This window comes from Malaclemys terrapin, chromosome 3, assembly GCF_027887155.1.
Source record: "Malaclemys terrapin pileata isolate rMalTer1 chromosome 3, rMalTer1.hap1, whole genome shotgun sequence".
Lineage (NCBI taxonomy): Eukaryota > Metazoa > Chordata > Testudines > Emydidae > Malaclemys > Malaclemys terrapin.
The window spans coordinates 101,084,974-101,098,521 of record NC_071507.1 but is presented as its reverse complement, the minus strand read 5'-3'; the positions used below and the strand labels follow the sequence as shown (position 1 = coordinate 101,098,521).

At 38.0% G+C, this 13,548-nt stretch overlaps 1 protein-coding gene across 5 annotated transcripts in view; it reads left to right on the top strand.

Annotated features, from left to right (window-relative positions):
* UTRN (utrophin) overlaps window positions 1–13,548 on the top strand; it is a 565,558-nt gene that overhangs the window by 173,980 nt on the left and 378,030 nt on the right. For all 5 annotated transcript variants that reach the window (XM_054021668.1, XM_054021666.1, XM_054021667.1 and 2 more), the window contains 10 exons: window positions 3,232–3,345; window positions 4,249–4,404; window positions 4,965–5,135; window positions 7,277–7,456; window positions 8,219–8,353; window positions 8,857–9,006; window positions 10,988–11,149; window positions 11,431–11,559; window positions 12,030–12,203; window positions 12,862–13,017. In XM_054021668.1, coding sequence (XP_053877643.1) covers window positions 3,232–3,345; window positions 4,249–4,404; window positions 4,965–5,135; window positions 7,277–7,456; window positions 8,219–8,353; window positions 8,857–9,006; window positions 10,988–11,149; window positions 11,431–11,559; window positions 12,030–12,203; window positions 12,862–13,017 — 1,527 coding nt within the window. The remainder of the gene's footprint in view (window positions 1–3,231; window positions 3,346–4,248; window positions 4,405–4,964; window positions 5,136–7,276; window positions 7,457–8,218; window positions 8,354–8,856; window positions 9,007–10,987; window positions 11,150–11,430; window positions 11,560–12,029; window positions 12,204–12,861; window positions 13,018–13,548) is intronic.

Genomic DNA, 13,548 nt, shown 5'->3' with positions numbered 1-13,548 from the left:
CATATAGGCAACAGAGACAAAGAGAGTGAAGTGACTTATCAAAGGTCTTACAGTAGGTCAGTGGCAGAGCCACTTATAGAAATCCTGACTCCCAGACTGTGATACAAGGGACCATGGAATGTCCCCTTAATTATGGGAAGCGAATTCTGTGTGTCATCAGTGGCACATGGACTAAAATGTGGTTTTAGATTTCACTTTGGGAAATGAGAGAGGAAACTTATTCATTTTATTCAGCTTTGTTAAATGGTGTACAGCTTTACAAATTTTAGTTGAAAATATTGTGGAAAATAGAGTGGGATCATTTGCCCAATAGTAAAGAGACCATCACACTTGCACATCCTCTGGATTGATAGCCGTGGGAAGGAGTGTTGTGTGGAAATATCCAGAAGGATTCCTCCTCAGCGTCTTGTCCATGCATGGCAGGGTTTGCCTCCCTGTCATGAAGGCACCAAAATCTGACAGATCTCCTCAGCTTCCTGCAGTGGCTCTGGCCTCTTATATCTCCCAGGCAGCACAGCTAGTAATGGAAAAGAATGGCCAGGGATCTCTCCTGCTCTATGGTTGCAGCTGTCCCTGGGTTCCTCCTTGCAGGGACTCACTGGGGAGAAAGAATACAGACAAGTTTGTCCTATTTTTTTAGGTAGAGTTCTGAAGGGGCTTCTAAGGGTCTTACGATATACGTCTCCCTGGCCTTCACCATCTCCACTCCTTTTCTCCACATGGAAAGTGGACAGTAGAGAGGCCCTCGGCAGGGGTGGGGGCAGTGCCAAATAAGTGCGTGAGCTCCTGTTTTGTGCAGAATGCTTCATATCTGCATTGAGAGGACCACCCCACATGTGAGAGCATTAGTGGTATGATCTGGCCCCAAGTTTTAATATATGTTGTATTTTAATATATGTTGTATTTAAATACAACATATATTAAAACTTGGGGCCAGATCATACCATGAGTCCCATGAGTTGTTTTAAAAGGAATGCTGATAAGTATCTTCCCCCCTCAAATTCTTTTCTAGATTATCATATCTCCACCATATTGTAATATTTGGTTCTCTTGTTTGCATACTCTTGTTTTCATTTTTCTTTAACCTACGGCAAAGAAATATTGCACATGCTTCTTATAGGGACTCATGTTGATATTCAGTACATTTAATCTTTGTTTCCAGTTGGGATGAAATTGCTCATACCAAATTTAGGGTATAATTTAAAAAAACACACCCCTTGCCTTATGCATTTGACTGACTCATTTTCTCTCTCTCTCTCTCTCTCTCTGCATGATGTGTAAGTATTTACTTCATTAAACCTAGAACATAAGATCCATACTGGGTCAGACCAATGGTCCATCTAGCCCAGTATCCTGTCTTCCAACAGTGGTCAGTGCCAGATGCTTCAGAGGGAATGAACAGAACAGGGCAATTATCAAGTGATCCATCCCCTATCATCCAGTTGCAGCATCTGCAGTCAGAGGTTTAGGGACCCAGAGTATGGGGTTTCATCTTAATTAAATTTCATCTCAACTGTCTGAGACACAAGGGTAGGTGAAGTAATATCTCCTATTGGACCAACTGCTGTTGGTGAGAAACAAGCCTTTGAGCCCATGCAGAGCTTCCTGTCAGGTGTAAGAGAGGTACTCAGCGTCACATTTCCAAGATCTGAAGAAGAGCTCTGCTTAAGCTCAGAAGACTGGCTCTCTCACTGACAGGAATTGGTCCAGTCAAAGACACTACCTCACCCACTGTATTGCTATGTTCTGGGACCAACATGTCTACAACAACACTGCAAACAGTCTTAATGTACTGTTTTTTTCGAATAAGAACATCCGAAAGCAAGGTACTTAAGCACATACCTAAGTCTAAAGCATGTGAATAATCCAATTGCATTTGGTTTGACTAGTTATGTGCTTAAAGTTAAGCACGTGCTTAAGTAAATTGTCAAATCTTAGTCTCAGTGAATACATATTTCATACTGAACTGTTGTTTCACTGTTGGAGCTTCCTATGGTCGTTTAGACTGGTTTGTGAAATCAGTTTTTAAGTCAGCTGCAGAAAATTCCAAAAGCTGGAGGAGGAACAAAACAATGTAAAGAATATAACCGTAAATCTTTCCAATAGTGGATTTGGGACAAAAATAAGTACTGCAGTGCTTTAATGGGCTTCCAGTGCAGAGATTTTTTTATAAATTGGCAGTGTAATATTTGGATCCTGAGAGTATTATTGTTACAAGGTTCCAGTGAAGTAAGGTATATGTTTCTTCAGCTTTGGAATGCAGTATGGAATATATACTTTATAAGGCTCAATTGTAGCTTTTAAGGCACGGCTCTGTATTGGGATGGATGCATCAGCATAAAGTGAAACTGAAGGACAACAAATTGAAGAATGAGAAAATGAATACTTCTTTCCTGCAAAGTGTAGCTAACCCAAGAACCTCTTTATCCCACATATAATTGAAGCAGAGAGTATAGCAGGGGTTTTAAAATATTAGGCTTAAATAACAATATTGCACATCCACAATTACGTTAGACAGCATGAAACTTTTTTGTTAGCCGGGATACAAATCTTCATTCTTCAGGGCATAAGCTAACTGATAAGAGTTAAAAGAGACTTCCCTATGTCTGGTAACGGCCACTGTCAGAGAGAGGCTATTGGATTTAGTGGATCATTTTTGTGATCAAGTATGGCATTTTCTACACATTTGTGTTCCTCAGAAAGGCAAAATGCCTCCCAGTGGTCCCCAGCAGGCATGGAGGAGAAGCATCCTTGCTACTGCACCTTGTAAAGAGAGAATGTGCACCCTTCCTACCTGTGTCAGTGCAGTGCAATGGGGTGGGAAAGGATTCGTGATTCTACCTCCTTGGGATATATGTGCATTCCTGGGGAATATGGTGGGGGCAGTCCCTGCACTCCTGTCTAAAAAGTGGCCTATAGTTGTGCCTGGTCTTCACAGAGGCCATACAGTAGGGTTTGGGCAGAAACTCCTTAACCCTATACTCACCCCCTTCCTCCGTGCACCTGTTTAGTGGCCAGGAACAGTGCAGTCTGTATTTAGAAGTTCTGTTACTTGCATGTAATACTTTACAATCATTCATATAAGTCTGAGGGTGAGAAACAAATCTCTCAAACAGAACAGAAATTGAAGCCATGCTAGCAGCTTTTAAAATTGTCCTCCCTTGTTACTGATAACTGTTGAAATGCTGTAGTTACTGGCTGTTCATTATGGAGTTACTGTGTTCAATTCAGGCTGATTCAAAAATCATTCAGAAGTGGATGGATGGTGTGAAGGACTTCTTAATGAAAGAACAGGCTATCCAAGAAGATTCTGAAGGGCTTCAAAGACAGCTTGACCAATGCACAGTGAGTTCTGCTGATATAAGGAATCTTCTGCAATAGTGGTTTTTCTCATCTTTATTATTTTGCTGCTATTATTAAACGGAGTGTGTGACACATACAGTAAAGCATGCCAAAAAATTCTTTCCCTTTGTCTTCATCTTTTTTTGTCCAGGTAGTATTTTTCAATTAGCCCTTCAATCCATTTGACCCTAATAATACATTGCAGTTCAGAGAGCTTCTTCCAAACCTCCTAGCATGCTTACAAATTTCTAGTATAATTTAGCTTCACAACTGCCATGATAGATAGGTAAGTGTTTCCTACATTTTATGGATGAGGGAACTGGGACAGAGGAAAAAGTTACTTTCCTTGGTAATAAAGGAAGTCCTGTGCAGAGTCAAGAATCACATTCAAATCTCCCAACTCCCCAGTTCTGAAATTACTCATCCTTTCTTCCCAATCAGTGGCTTGTAGTGTTATCCCCCAATGGTTATGAATTTTGGCTGAGAGCATGTGAATAAACCCTGAAATGTAGTCAGTTTGTTGTTGTCTTTCCCTGGTTGCTGGAAATTTAGAAATGTCCAAAAGACTTGTGCATCCTCTTCAAACCCATGGCATTCCAAGGGGATAATATAGGCATTTGACATTTTTGGAATATTAATTTGAATGATGTAATGACTGAGTCAGGTGTGCTATAGTTATGTTGTGTATATTATGCCTTAGCCACATTAATTTGGTACACACTCTGCTGACTAAATATCAATCCTATCCATATATCATTTTGGTGTCTCGTTGCCTTAATACAAATGTATTTGGGAAAATTAAAGTGACAAGAATGCATATCACACAGATGTCTTACAAAAATGAACGCATAAGTAGTGTACTCCCATAATAGAGATTAACATGTTCTTTTTCTGATACATGTTCAGATGTTTGTTAATGAAATGGAAAAGACTGAGCTGTCTTTGAAAGAGATGAAAGAAGTAGAGTCCACTTTAAGAAGCCAGCCTGTTGTAGAAGTTGATACCTGGATAAAATCTAGGCTATTAGACTGCCAGGCACAATGGGAGAAACTGAGCAAACAGGTCAGTAACTGATAGCATTACTACTTATTTGTTTTATCTTATCTGGTACTGTTAATAGTTAATTGCTTTTTCACTCTATGGGTATTAATGGGCTAGATGGGTAGTAGTGTAACAATAGAATAGTCAAGCCTTTAGATGTAACATCCCATTTATAAAATCTGTTTAAAAAGGAAATTTGTAGTTTTAAGATATTATAGCTTGTTAGGAAAAAATGGTATGATGAGCTTGTTCAAGGAATCAATGCTTTACTTTGGCACTGTACTTTTTGAGGTAAATGTCTGTTTCTAATTTTTAAATGTTTATAATTTCAAAAAGTTGTTGATACAATGGTAAAGCAAAAGAAAAGATGACTGATCAAGAATAATTCTTTTACCAGCTCATGTGTTTCATTTTATTCATTCTGAATCTTTTTATCTAAAAAGAGAACTGTAAAAAATGTTTTGGTTGAGGGCATTTAATTAGCTGCACTTGACTTTGAGCCTATGTTAAAATGCTTTTCAAATGATGTGAGCAACTTCAAATAGTGAAACCACCTTAACTTTTCTTGTTGGCATTTCTAGATTGTTAGTCAGAAAAATCGGTTGTCTGAAAGTCAGGAAAAAACTGTAAACTTGAAGAAGGATTTGGCAGAGATGCAAGAATGGATGACGCAGGCTGAAGAGGAGTACTTGGAGAGAGATTTTGAGTACAAATCTCCAGAAGAACTAGAGAATGCTGTAGAGGAAATGAAGGTCAGAAATACTAGATCATTACAAAGACCTGGTTATGCACAAACAAATAAAACACAACACTTAACACTTTTTTTCTGGGGGCTTACCTTGAGTTTGATATGATGATTACTTACATGGAAGGGAGTCCTGCTCATGATAAGATTAGTGCTATTCTTCAACTACACTTTATGGAATTTTAATTTTTAAAGCACAGACTGAATAAGCAGATTTTCTCATTGGGCAAAGAGCAGCAAGAGTTCCATAACAAAAGGCTACCCACCCTGACCGACAAGCAGGGTTGGTGTCTGTAGGAAAGTGGGTTTGGGGTAGGGGTGGGGAGAAGGAAAGATGTGAAAAGTGAGAACAATAAAAATTTATTGCGGGAGCCGAAAATTGAGGGGGGCGGGGGGAGAAAATATGGTATTATACTTAGTAAATTAGCAATTCTAGAAACTGATCCATCCGCTTACAGCAATTGGGTCAAAGTCCTATATGTCCTTGAATAAATATAGTGTCTCCATGTGGGGGAAAAAAATTGAAACAAATTTGCTTTGTATTTTGGAACCAAGACAAATTTGTGACTTTAATCGTTCTAAAAGCAGCCCTGTCCCTGCTCCTTTCAACTTTCAGGCCTGTAGTCCCAAATTTAAAATATCTATCCTAGTTGAATATAGATAATTGAGCCAACAGATGGCTATATGATCTAATCTTTTTGGTGAAGGTACAGAACTGACAAGAGCATTTTTGTCTGGATTAAAACAATTATAGACCCAGGTTAACCAGTGGAATACTAAATATAGGGTCTACTTTTACTTTCTACTATACTGACAAATCTATATTCAGAGTTGTAAATTGCTCTTCTCAAGGGGTCTTTGTGAAGCAGTTTTCAGCAAGGGCTTTTCATAGATGTCAAGGCCACGAGAGACTATAATGATCTTCTAATCTGACATCCTGAATAACACAGGCCAGAGGACCTCCTCACATCTTTTTCAGTAGAATAAATATCTGAGAAATCTGAGTGCAGTCTGTGTCGGTTTAGTCCAGATTCATACCCTATACTACTTAATGTGATAAGGACATTGTAGTAATCTAGATGGTTAACCATAGTTTCAGCAGATACCCTTTATCAAAAATAGAAGAGTTTAGTTAGAGATGAAGTATTATTTTGGGATTGAATTTAATATTTGAAAGGAAAAGAAATCTCTATCTTTTCAAGGATTTTCAAAAGCCTAATTCCATTGTCATTGAAATTGATAGTAAAACTCCCATTGCCTTCAGTGGGAGAAGAATTAAACCAATGATGAGCACTTTTGAAAATCCCATCCTAAAAGAATTCATGAATAGAACCATGTGCATATAGTCCAAACTGGGGAGGTGAGGGCCTACAGAGAAAGATGAGAAAAGGACTCCAAGGGCAGCATATTTTTGTAGTATCTAACCTATCTCTACCTTTTCTGACCCAGCGGGATAATATCTTTTCTGGTAAGGAGGCTGTCACTTCATGTTGTCATTCTCTTATGGACCAAACTGCCTCAGTCCTTGGCTTGATGTGTGTGCTGCCCTTTGCTGCCACTTAACTTCTATTTAGCATGCTACTCTGCTTGCATTATGTGGTGTCTTCTGATGCATAATATTGCAGTGTGATAAATTCAGCACAAGACGTAATATAAGATAGCTTGGGCCAACAATCCATTTCCCATCTGTATCTCCACTGACTTCACTTTGTGCTTCTCTCTCATATCCCTTATTGCCCATGGGTCTTTTGGGGTCTAAGTTCTGTTGGAATTAAGTTCTGCCAGCCAAGATTCAGATCCACATATCAACAGCATATGTCCTAATCTTCCACTGCTCAGAAGTCTTAGGAAGCTCCCTACTCTCTCAATAGACCATTCTGTGTGTATTTGTTTATCATCGGTGTGTGTATGTAAAATATGCACAAACACACAGATGCATGGCCTTCAGTCAAAATGTGTACAAGTCAGAATTTGGTCCATTCATATGTAAGCATAGCAATATAAGGATGAGCCTTTTAAGCCTATAATTATTCTAATGTTTAATGGTTAGTTATCAGATTAAATTGTTTTGGTTTGTTTTATGTTAACTATTAGTGGGGAACACTGAGTTAAACAGAGGCTGATCAAGTAATACATCTTTTTGACTAGAGAGCGAAAGAGGATGTGTTGCAGAAAGAAGTGCGCGTGAAGATTTTGAAAGACAATATCAAGGTGTTAGCTGCAAAAGTGCCATCTGGTGGTCAGCACTTGACATCCGAACTTAACGTTGTGTTAGAGAACTACCAACTACTGTGTAATCGGATCCGGGGGAAATGCCACACTTTAGAGGTATGATTCATAGCTCTCAAATTAATAAAACTCAGGAAAAAGGCATAAGAAAAAGATGGTGATGGACACTTAAAATGTGAGGTTTCATCATTAAATCCAATATCCTTTGTGTACAGAGAGTTTGCTGTCGCTTTTTTTCTTCAGGGGTAGGTTACTGGAATCCACACGGAACCACCTAGTTTTGCTTTTATACTCGGTCCAGTAACTAGGCCCACAGATTGTATTACAATAAAAATTTCTCTAGCCAAGGAGTGCTGTCACACAGCTCTGTTATCTATCGCCACTGTTTCCAAAATGGCAAAAAGAATCTCCAGACCAACACTATTATTTATCCTTTTTCATGTAACTCTAATAATAAAACTGAAATAAGTATAGGTTTGTGTGGGATAGGCGTAAATGTGGTCATTTTTACAAAGGAAAGATGAGTTGTATGGTGTGATAATCTGAGTGTATATAGTAATTCTGCAGGTAAATTTCATATGTTGCATTACGTGATTTGCAGATATCTAGATTCTTTACATTATGAAACACTTTTTTTTTTTTAAATATTCTTGTGTGTCCAGGAGCCAATTAAAAAAAAAAAAATCCAACTCCAGAACCTAACCTACAGAACCTGTAATGTGTGTCTGAATTTTGTTGCATTTATGAATAATAGTGCTCATTGTTCTAAGTGTCGTAAGCAAATCTGTTCACACTTAGAACACTCATAGGCATCTGAATAAATGCTCTTCAGGCTAATTTCAGTTTTTCTATTACCTTTAGGAGGTATGGTCCTGTTGGGTTGAGCTGCTTCAGTATCTGGACCTGGAAACCGCTTGGCTAAACTCTTTGGAGGAAAGGGTACAAAGCACAGAAAATCTGCCTGATAAATTGAATGCTGTCAATGAAGCTCTTGAGGTATTAGTCATCCTATTGGGTTGGTGACTTTTCATATAGCTCTGTTAAGAAATGTCTAAATAAACCTCAGTTGAAGACAAAAATTTATTTTGAACTTTTCATTTCCCATGTCAAATGAATATATCATTTATTTAAATCTACAGTATAGATAATTGTAAAGATAACCAGTGAAAAGAAAAACTTTAGCCTTCCTGGTAATTTTATTGTACTTTGTATCATTTAGAAATACAGTTGCATGTTATTTTCTGCCCCCTATAAATTGCTAAGTCTTCCCAGTAGCCTTCATTTTGGAATAGTTGTGAATAGAAAATAAGTGCTGTGACTTACCTGTTGAAAAAATGATTGTTGAACTTGCCCTCTACAGTCACTGCACTAGCAGTACCTAACTCATTCTGTTAGAGGACATTTGGAGTATAAAAAGTGCTGTGCATACAATCAAAATTTGAATTCTAAAAACAAAGCAGAATTCTGCATCCTAACAATTGTTTTTCTCCATTGTTTAGTCCCTGGAATCTGTCCTGCGTCATCCAGCTGATAATCGAACCCAGATTCGGGAGCTTGGTCAGACGTTGATTGATGGAGGGATTCTTGATGACATCATCAGTGAAAAATTGGAGGCTTTCAATGCCCGCTATGAAGAATTGAGTCACTTGGTAAGAATTTGGGGGCGTGGTGGGAGGAATCCTTTAAGTGTCACAGTCAGCTTAGTGCACTCAAATGGGTTTGAACAAAAGCTAAAATTATTATGGTTAGGCCATTCAAATCATGGACACAAGACTGAAAGGCAATAATACAGAAAAGTGTTCACAATGGAGTCAGGAATACTTGATTTAGAAAATCGCCATAAGACCCAGATACAAGATAATTTATGTTTCTATTAATTCATTATTATTTGGAAAAGCTACCTCATTTTCCAAATAGTTGTGACAAAATGGAAGACATTTCATCCTCAAAACTTAAAATGCTCTTTGAAATGGAGTTCATCCCAGTACTCCAGATTAATTTTCCTCTTCACTATCCTATATTCTAGCAAAAGAGAGATGCTTCTGGCACTACAATGCACATTTTCCTTAACACTGAAAGAACATGAATGGTTGCCATTTTTATTCTCGAATATGATTAGAACAAAGTCAAACTGAAATAAAGTATGTGAGGAAGCCATTGCAGGAGGTCAGACTGATCTTAAAGTCGGAGTCTCTTTTTCTTCTCCTTGTCTTTTGTGACATGTGACCAAAAGAGCTAATGCAGTTTTTGGATGCGTAAACAGGTGACTGTTGAGTAGGAGTAGAGAGGTTATTTTATCTCTGTATTTTGCACTAGTGTGACCACTGCTTGAATAATGTGTCCAGTTCTTGTGTCCACAATTCAAAAATGATGTTGGTAAGTTGGAGAAGAGCCATGAGGTTAACTAAAGGGTTAGAAAACATGCCTTATAGTAAGGAGCTCAATCTCTTTATCAAAGAGAAGGTTAAGGGGTGACTTGGTTACCTAAAAGTATCTACCTGGGGAACTAATATTTGATAATATTGGCTCTTCAGTCTTGCAGAGAAAGGTATAAAACAAGCCAATGGCTGAAAGTTGAAGCTAGATAAATTCTGACTGGATAAGGTGTAAATTTTTAACAATGAAGGTAATTAACTATTGGGACAATTTGCCGAGTGTTGTGGTAGATTCTCCTTCACTGGCAATTTTTAAATCAAGAATGGATGCTTTTCTAAAATATATGCTTATAGGAATTATGTTGGTGAAGGCCTGTGTTATAGAGGTGAACAGACTAGATGATCACAATGGTCCCTTCTAGTCTTGAAATATGTGATATAGATATAATTGACAGTGAAATGGTAGCTGCATCTCAGGTTATTAAATTTACTCATCATAATCAGATAACCCAGGCTCCTATTTGAAGGGTGAGGACAGAGAAGCATAGTCTATATCCAGTGTATTTGGATAATTGGCTGCCCTATCTTGGAACGGTGTGTGGGGATGTGCTTTTTTTTTTTTAATATGTCAATATTATTCTTAGATTTTTTTTTTTTTTTTTCACTTTGGTAATTGGTTTCCAAATAACCCTCTTTCCTGGTAGTTGCATTGACGATACTTGCTAGTGTGGTCATTTGGAAGTTAGGTAGGTGTTTCTTTCTTGTGTGCATGTATGCTGGTGGTAGGGGAACCAGCACTGCCATTCGTTTGTGAGGAGTGATTCTACAGGTAACATTCCCTTTTTGTTCTTGATCAGATGGAAAAAGAATTGGGAAGAGAGTTTATTATTCACAAAGGAAATATGTTTGTATACTAGTCAAGGAGAAATGTTTTTTGATGCATGTTACAAACTTCCCCAAATCCTGTACTATCCAATTCATGAAACACAGCTGTATGAAACTACTTTGCTTCTGTTTACTGATGATTAAAAAATAACTCAATAACTCAGACCTAACATGAGTTTCCCTTCTGTGTTACTCTTTTTGTTTATCATCAATTTAGCGGTATAAATCGCACACCAGGTTTCAGAAGGTAGTGCTGTGTAGAGTTCCTTTTCATGACTATTTTGTGTGTGAATTTATTTTTCATATTCTGAGTCAAAGCTTAAAAATATTGGTGCAGAACATCTCCTCCTTATACTTCTCTCCCCTTTAGGCAGTGAGCAGGCAGATTGCCTTGGAACAGCAGCTTCAGGCCATGCGGGAAAATGACCACATGCTGCAGGTCTTGCAGGAAAACTTAGCAGAGCTGGATAGACAGTTGGCCTCATACTTGACTGATAGAATAGATGCCTTCCAGATGCCACAGGAAGCCCAGGTATTCTAGCAGAGCTTTTTCACTGCATAAGATTTTCTGATGTATGATGATGATGATAGATTACTCCTTGGAGTAGCATATTCTGTTTGTGTGGGAAGGATGCATTAGAATAGCCGCTGTAATGGACATAATGGCATTCAACCTAGCAAGCAGTCATCAAAGTCAGCATAGACTTCATAGTATTTACGATACACTTTTCAGAGTGGATATATTGTTTGATATCTGACATACCCTAAGGGTTTAGTATCCTTTATCTCCCCCATGCTTTTACATATTGGCAGAAAATTCAAGCAGAAATCACAGTTCATGAATCCACCTTGGAGGAGCTCAAGAAAAATGCACGGTCACTGCCAGCAGCGTCCGCTGAATGCAGGTCCCCTCGTGGCGGAACTCAGCTGGATGCTCTGCAGGTAAAGAAATCCCAGCCATGAATTTAGGCTCAGTCAGCGTCCAGTTGTAAACCACTTTTGTCCACCTGCAAATCACTTTGTGCAATCAACCAGGTTTTAAAAATAAATGGTGGATGCATGTACATGGTCTAAATGGGGAGTTGAAAGAACCAGGGGGAGGAGTTAACAAATAAGTTAATTCCTTAAGTTTCATAGACTGGAATGCGCAGAGCCAGAAGGGATTTTTTTCGTTTTAATTGGAATGGTTACTTTGGAAGTATGTGTGGTAGACTCTGAGGTCTGTTGTGCTGCAGAAGAAAGATGGATAATGTAATATTAAATTATACTCAGAAAATGGCATACTCATGCAATGCGTTGTTTAATTATGATAAAAGACAAATGAAATGGAATCTGAAGGGAGAAGCTTTAAACATTGTTTCAAACCTCAGATATTAATGTAAAATGATCCTTTTTGGTACTCTTATAAACAGAGGAAACTCCGGGAGGTATCCACAAAGTATCAACTTTTCCAGAAACCAGCCAATTTTGAGCAGCGCATGTTGGACTGTAAGCGGGTACTGGATAGTGTAAAGGCAGAACTCCATGTTTTGGATGTGAAGGATACTGACCCCGATGTAATCCAGGGTCACTTGGACAAGTGTATGGTAAAGCACTTTTATTGGTGGATTTTTTTCCAAATCTTTATTTTTAACCCATGTATAACATTCTCTTTCTCTAAAATGACGTGCTTAGGATTTTTTGCTTAGTTCTGTATCCTGATTAAAGTAAATGCTAGTATAACTTGCCACAGTATACAAACAGAACTGTTACTAGGTAAAGGCTTGGATAAAAGTTGTAATACTTTTGAGTGAAAATATGTAGTCATAAGGGTAATGCACTGTTAATTACAGGATATAAGTGGTACAACACTTATCAAAATTCCCCACCCTGGCTATTGCTCATGTTCTGGAGGCAACATGCACTTTAGAGACAAGTATTCATTTTAGCTTAATTCTAATACCTTATGTAAAAAAGAGCATGGATCATAGGAAATCTTTGCTAACTCTTTTGGTGGTGATATACAGTAAATTATGAAATTGAGTAAATTTTATGAATATTAGGTTTAATAATAAAGCAGAAAATGGATCATCTGAAATTTGAGAATTGATCTGTGATCAAACATTTTGCTTCTTACTACTTGACATGAAGAAGATGATACACAGCATTTATATGCATTATGATGTCCAAGTTCTTAACAATCCCAGGGAACAGTTACCTACAAAATCTAAAATGTCGCTAAAATGTATTTTTTTCTGGTTTCAGAAACTGTATAAAACTCTAAGTGAAGTGAAGCTTGAGGTGGAGACTGTAATCAAGACAGGAAGGCAAATTGTACAGAAACAGCAAACAGACAATCCCAAAGGAATGGATGAACATCTCACAGCACTAAAATTTCTTTATAATGATCTGGGTGCACAGGTAAGAAGAGTGACAAATATATACCATATAATCTAGAGCATATATCTTTGTCCTTTTCTTAAATACTCATGTAGGAGCAGTGGTAGTTTTGATTTCAGAGTTTCAAATTAAGGTCTTGCAACTGGCTAATGCAATCCTAGGCTGCATCAGGCAAGGTGTTTTCAGTAGACAGGGAAGTCTTAGTACCATTGTACAAGGCACTGGTGAGACTTCATCTGGAATACTGTGTCCAGTTCTGGTCTCCCATGTTTAAGAAAGATGAATTCAAACTGCACAAATGCAGAGAAGGGCTACTAGGATGATCAGAGAAATGGAAAACCTACCAGGTTCCAACTGACCATTATATTTGGGGTCAGGAAGGAATTTCCCCCCAGGTCAGATTGTCAGAGACCTGTTTAATTTTTTTTTTTTTGCCTTCCTCTGGAGCTCAGGGCATGGGTCACTTGCAGGTTTAAACTAGTGTAAATGACAGATTCTATGTAACTTGAAATCTTTAAAACATGATATGAGGAATTCAGTAACTCAGCCAGA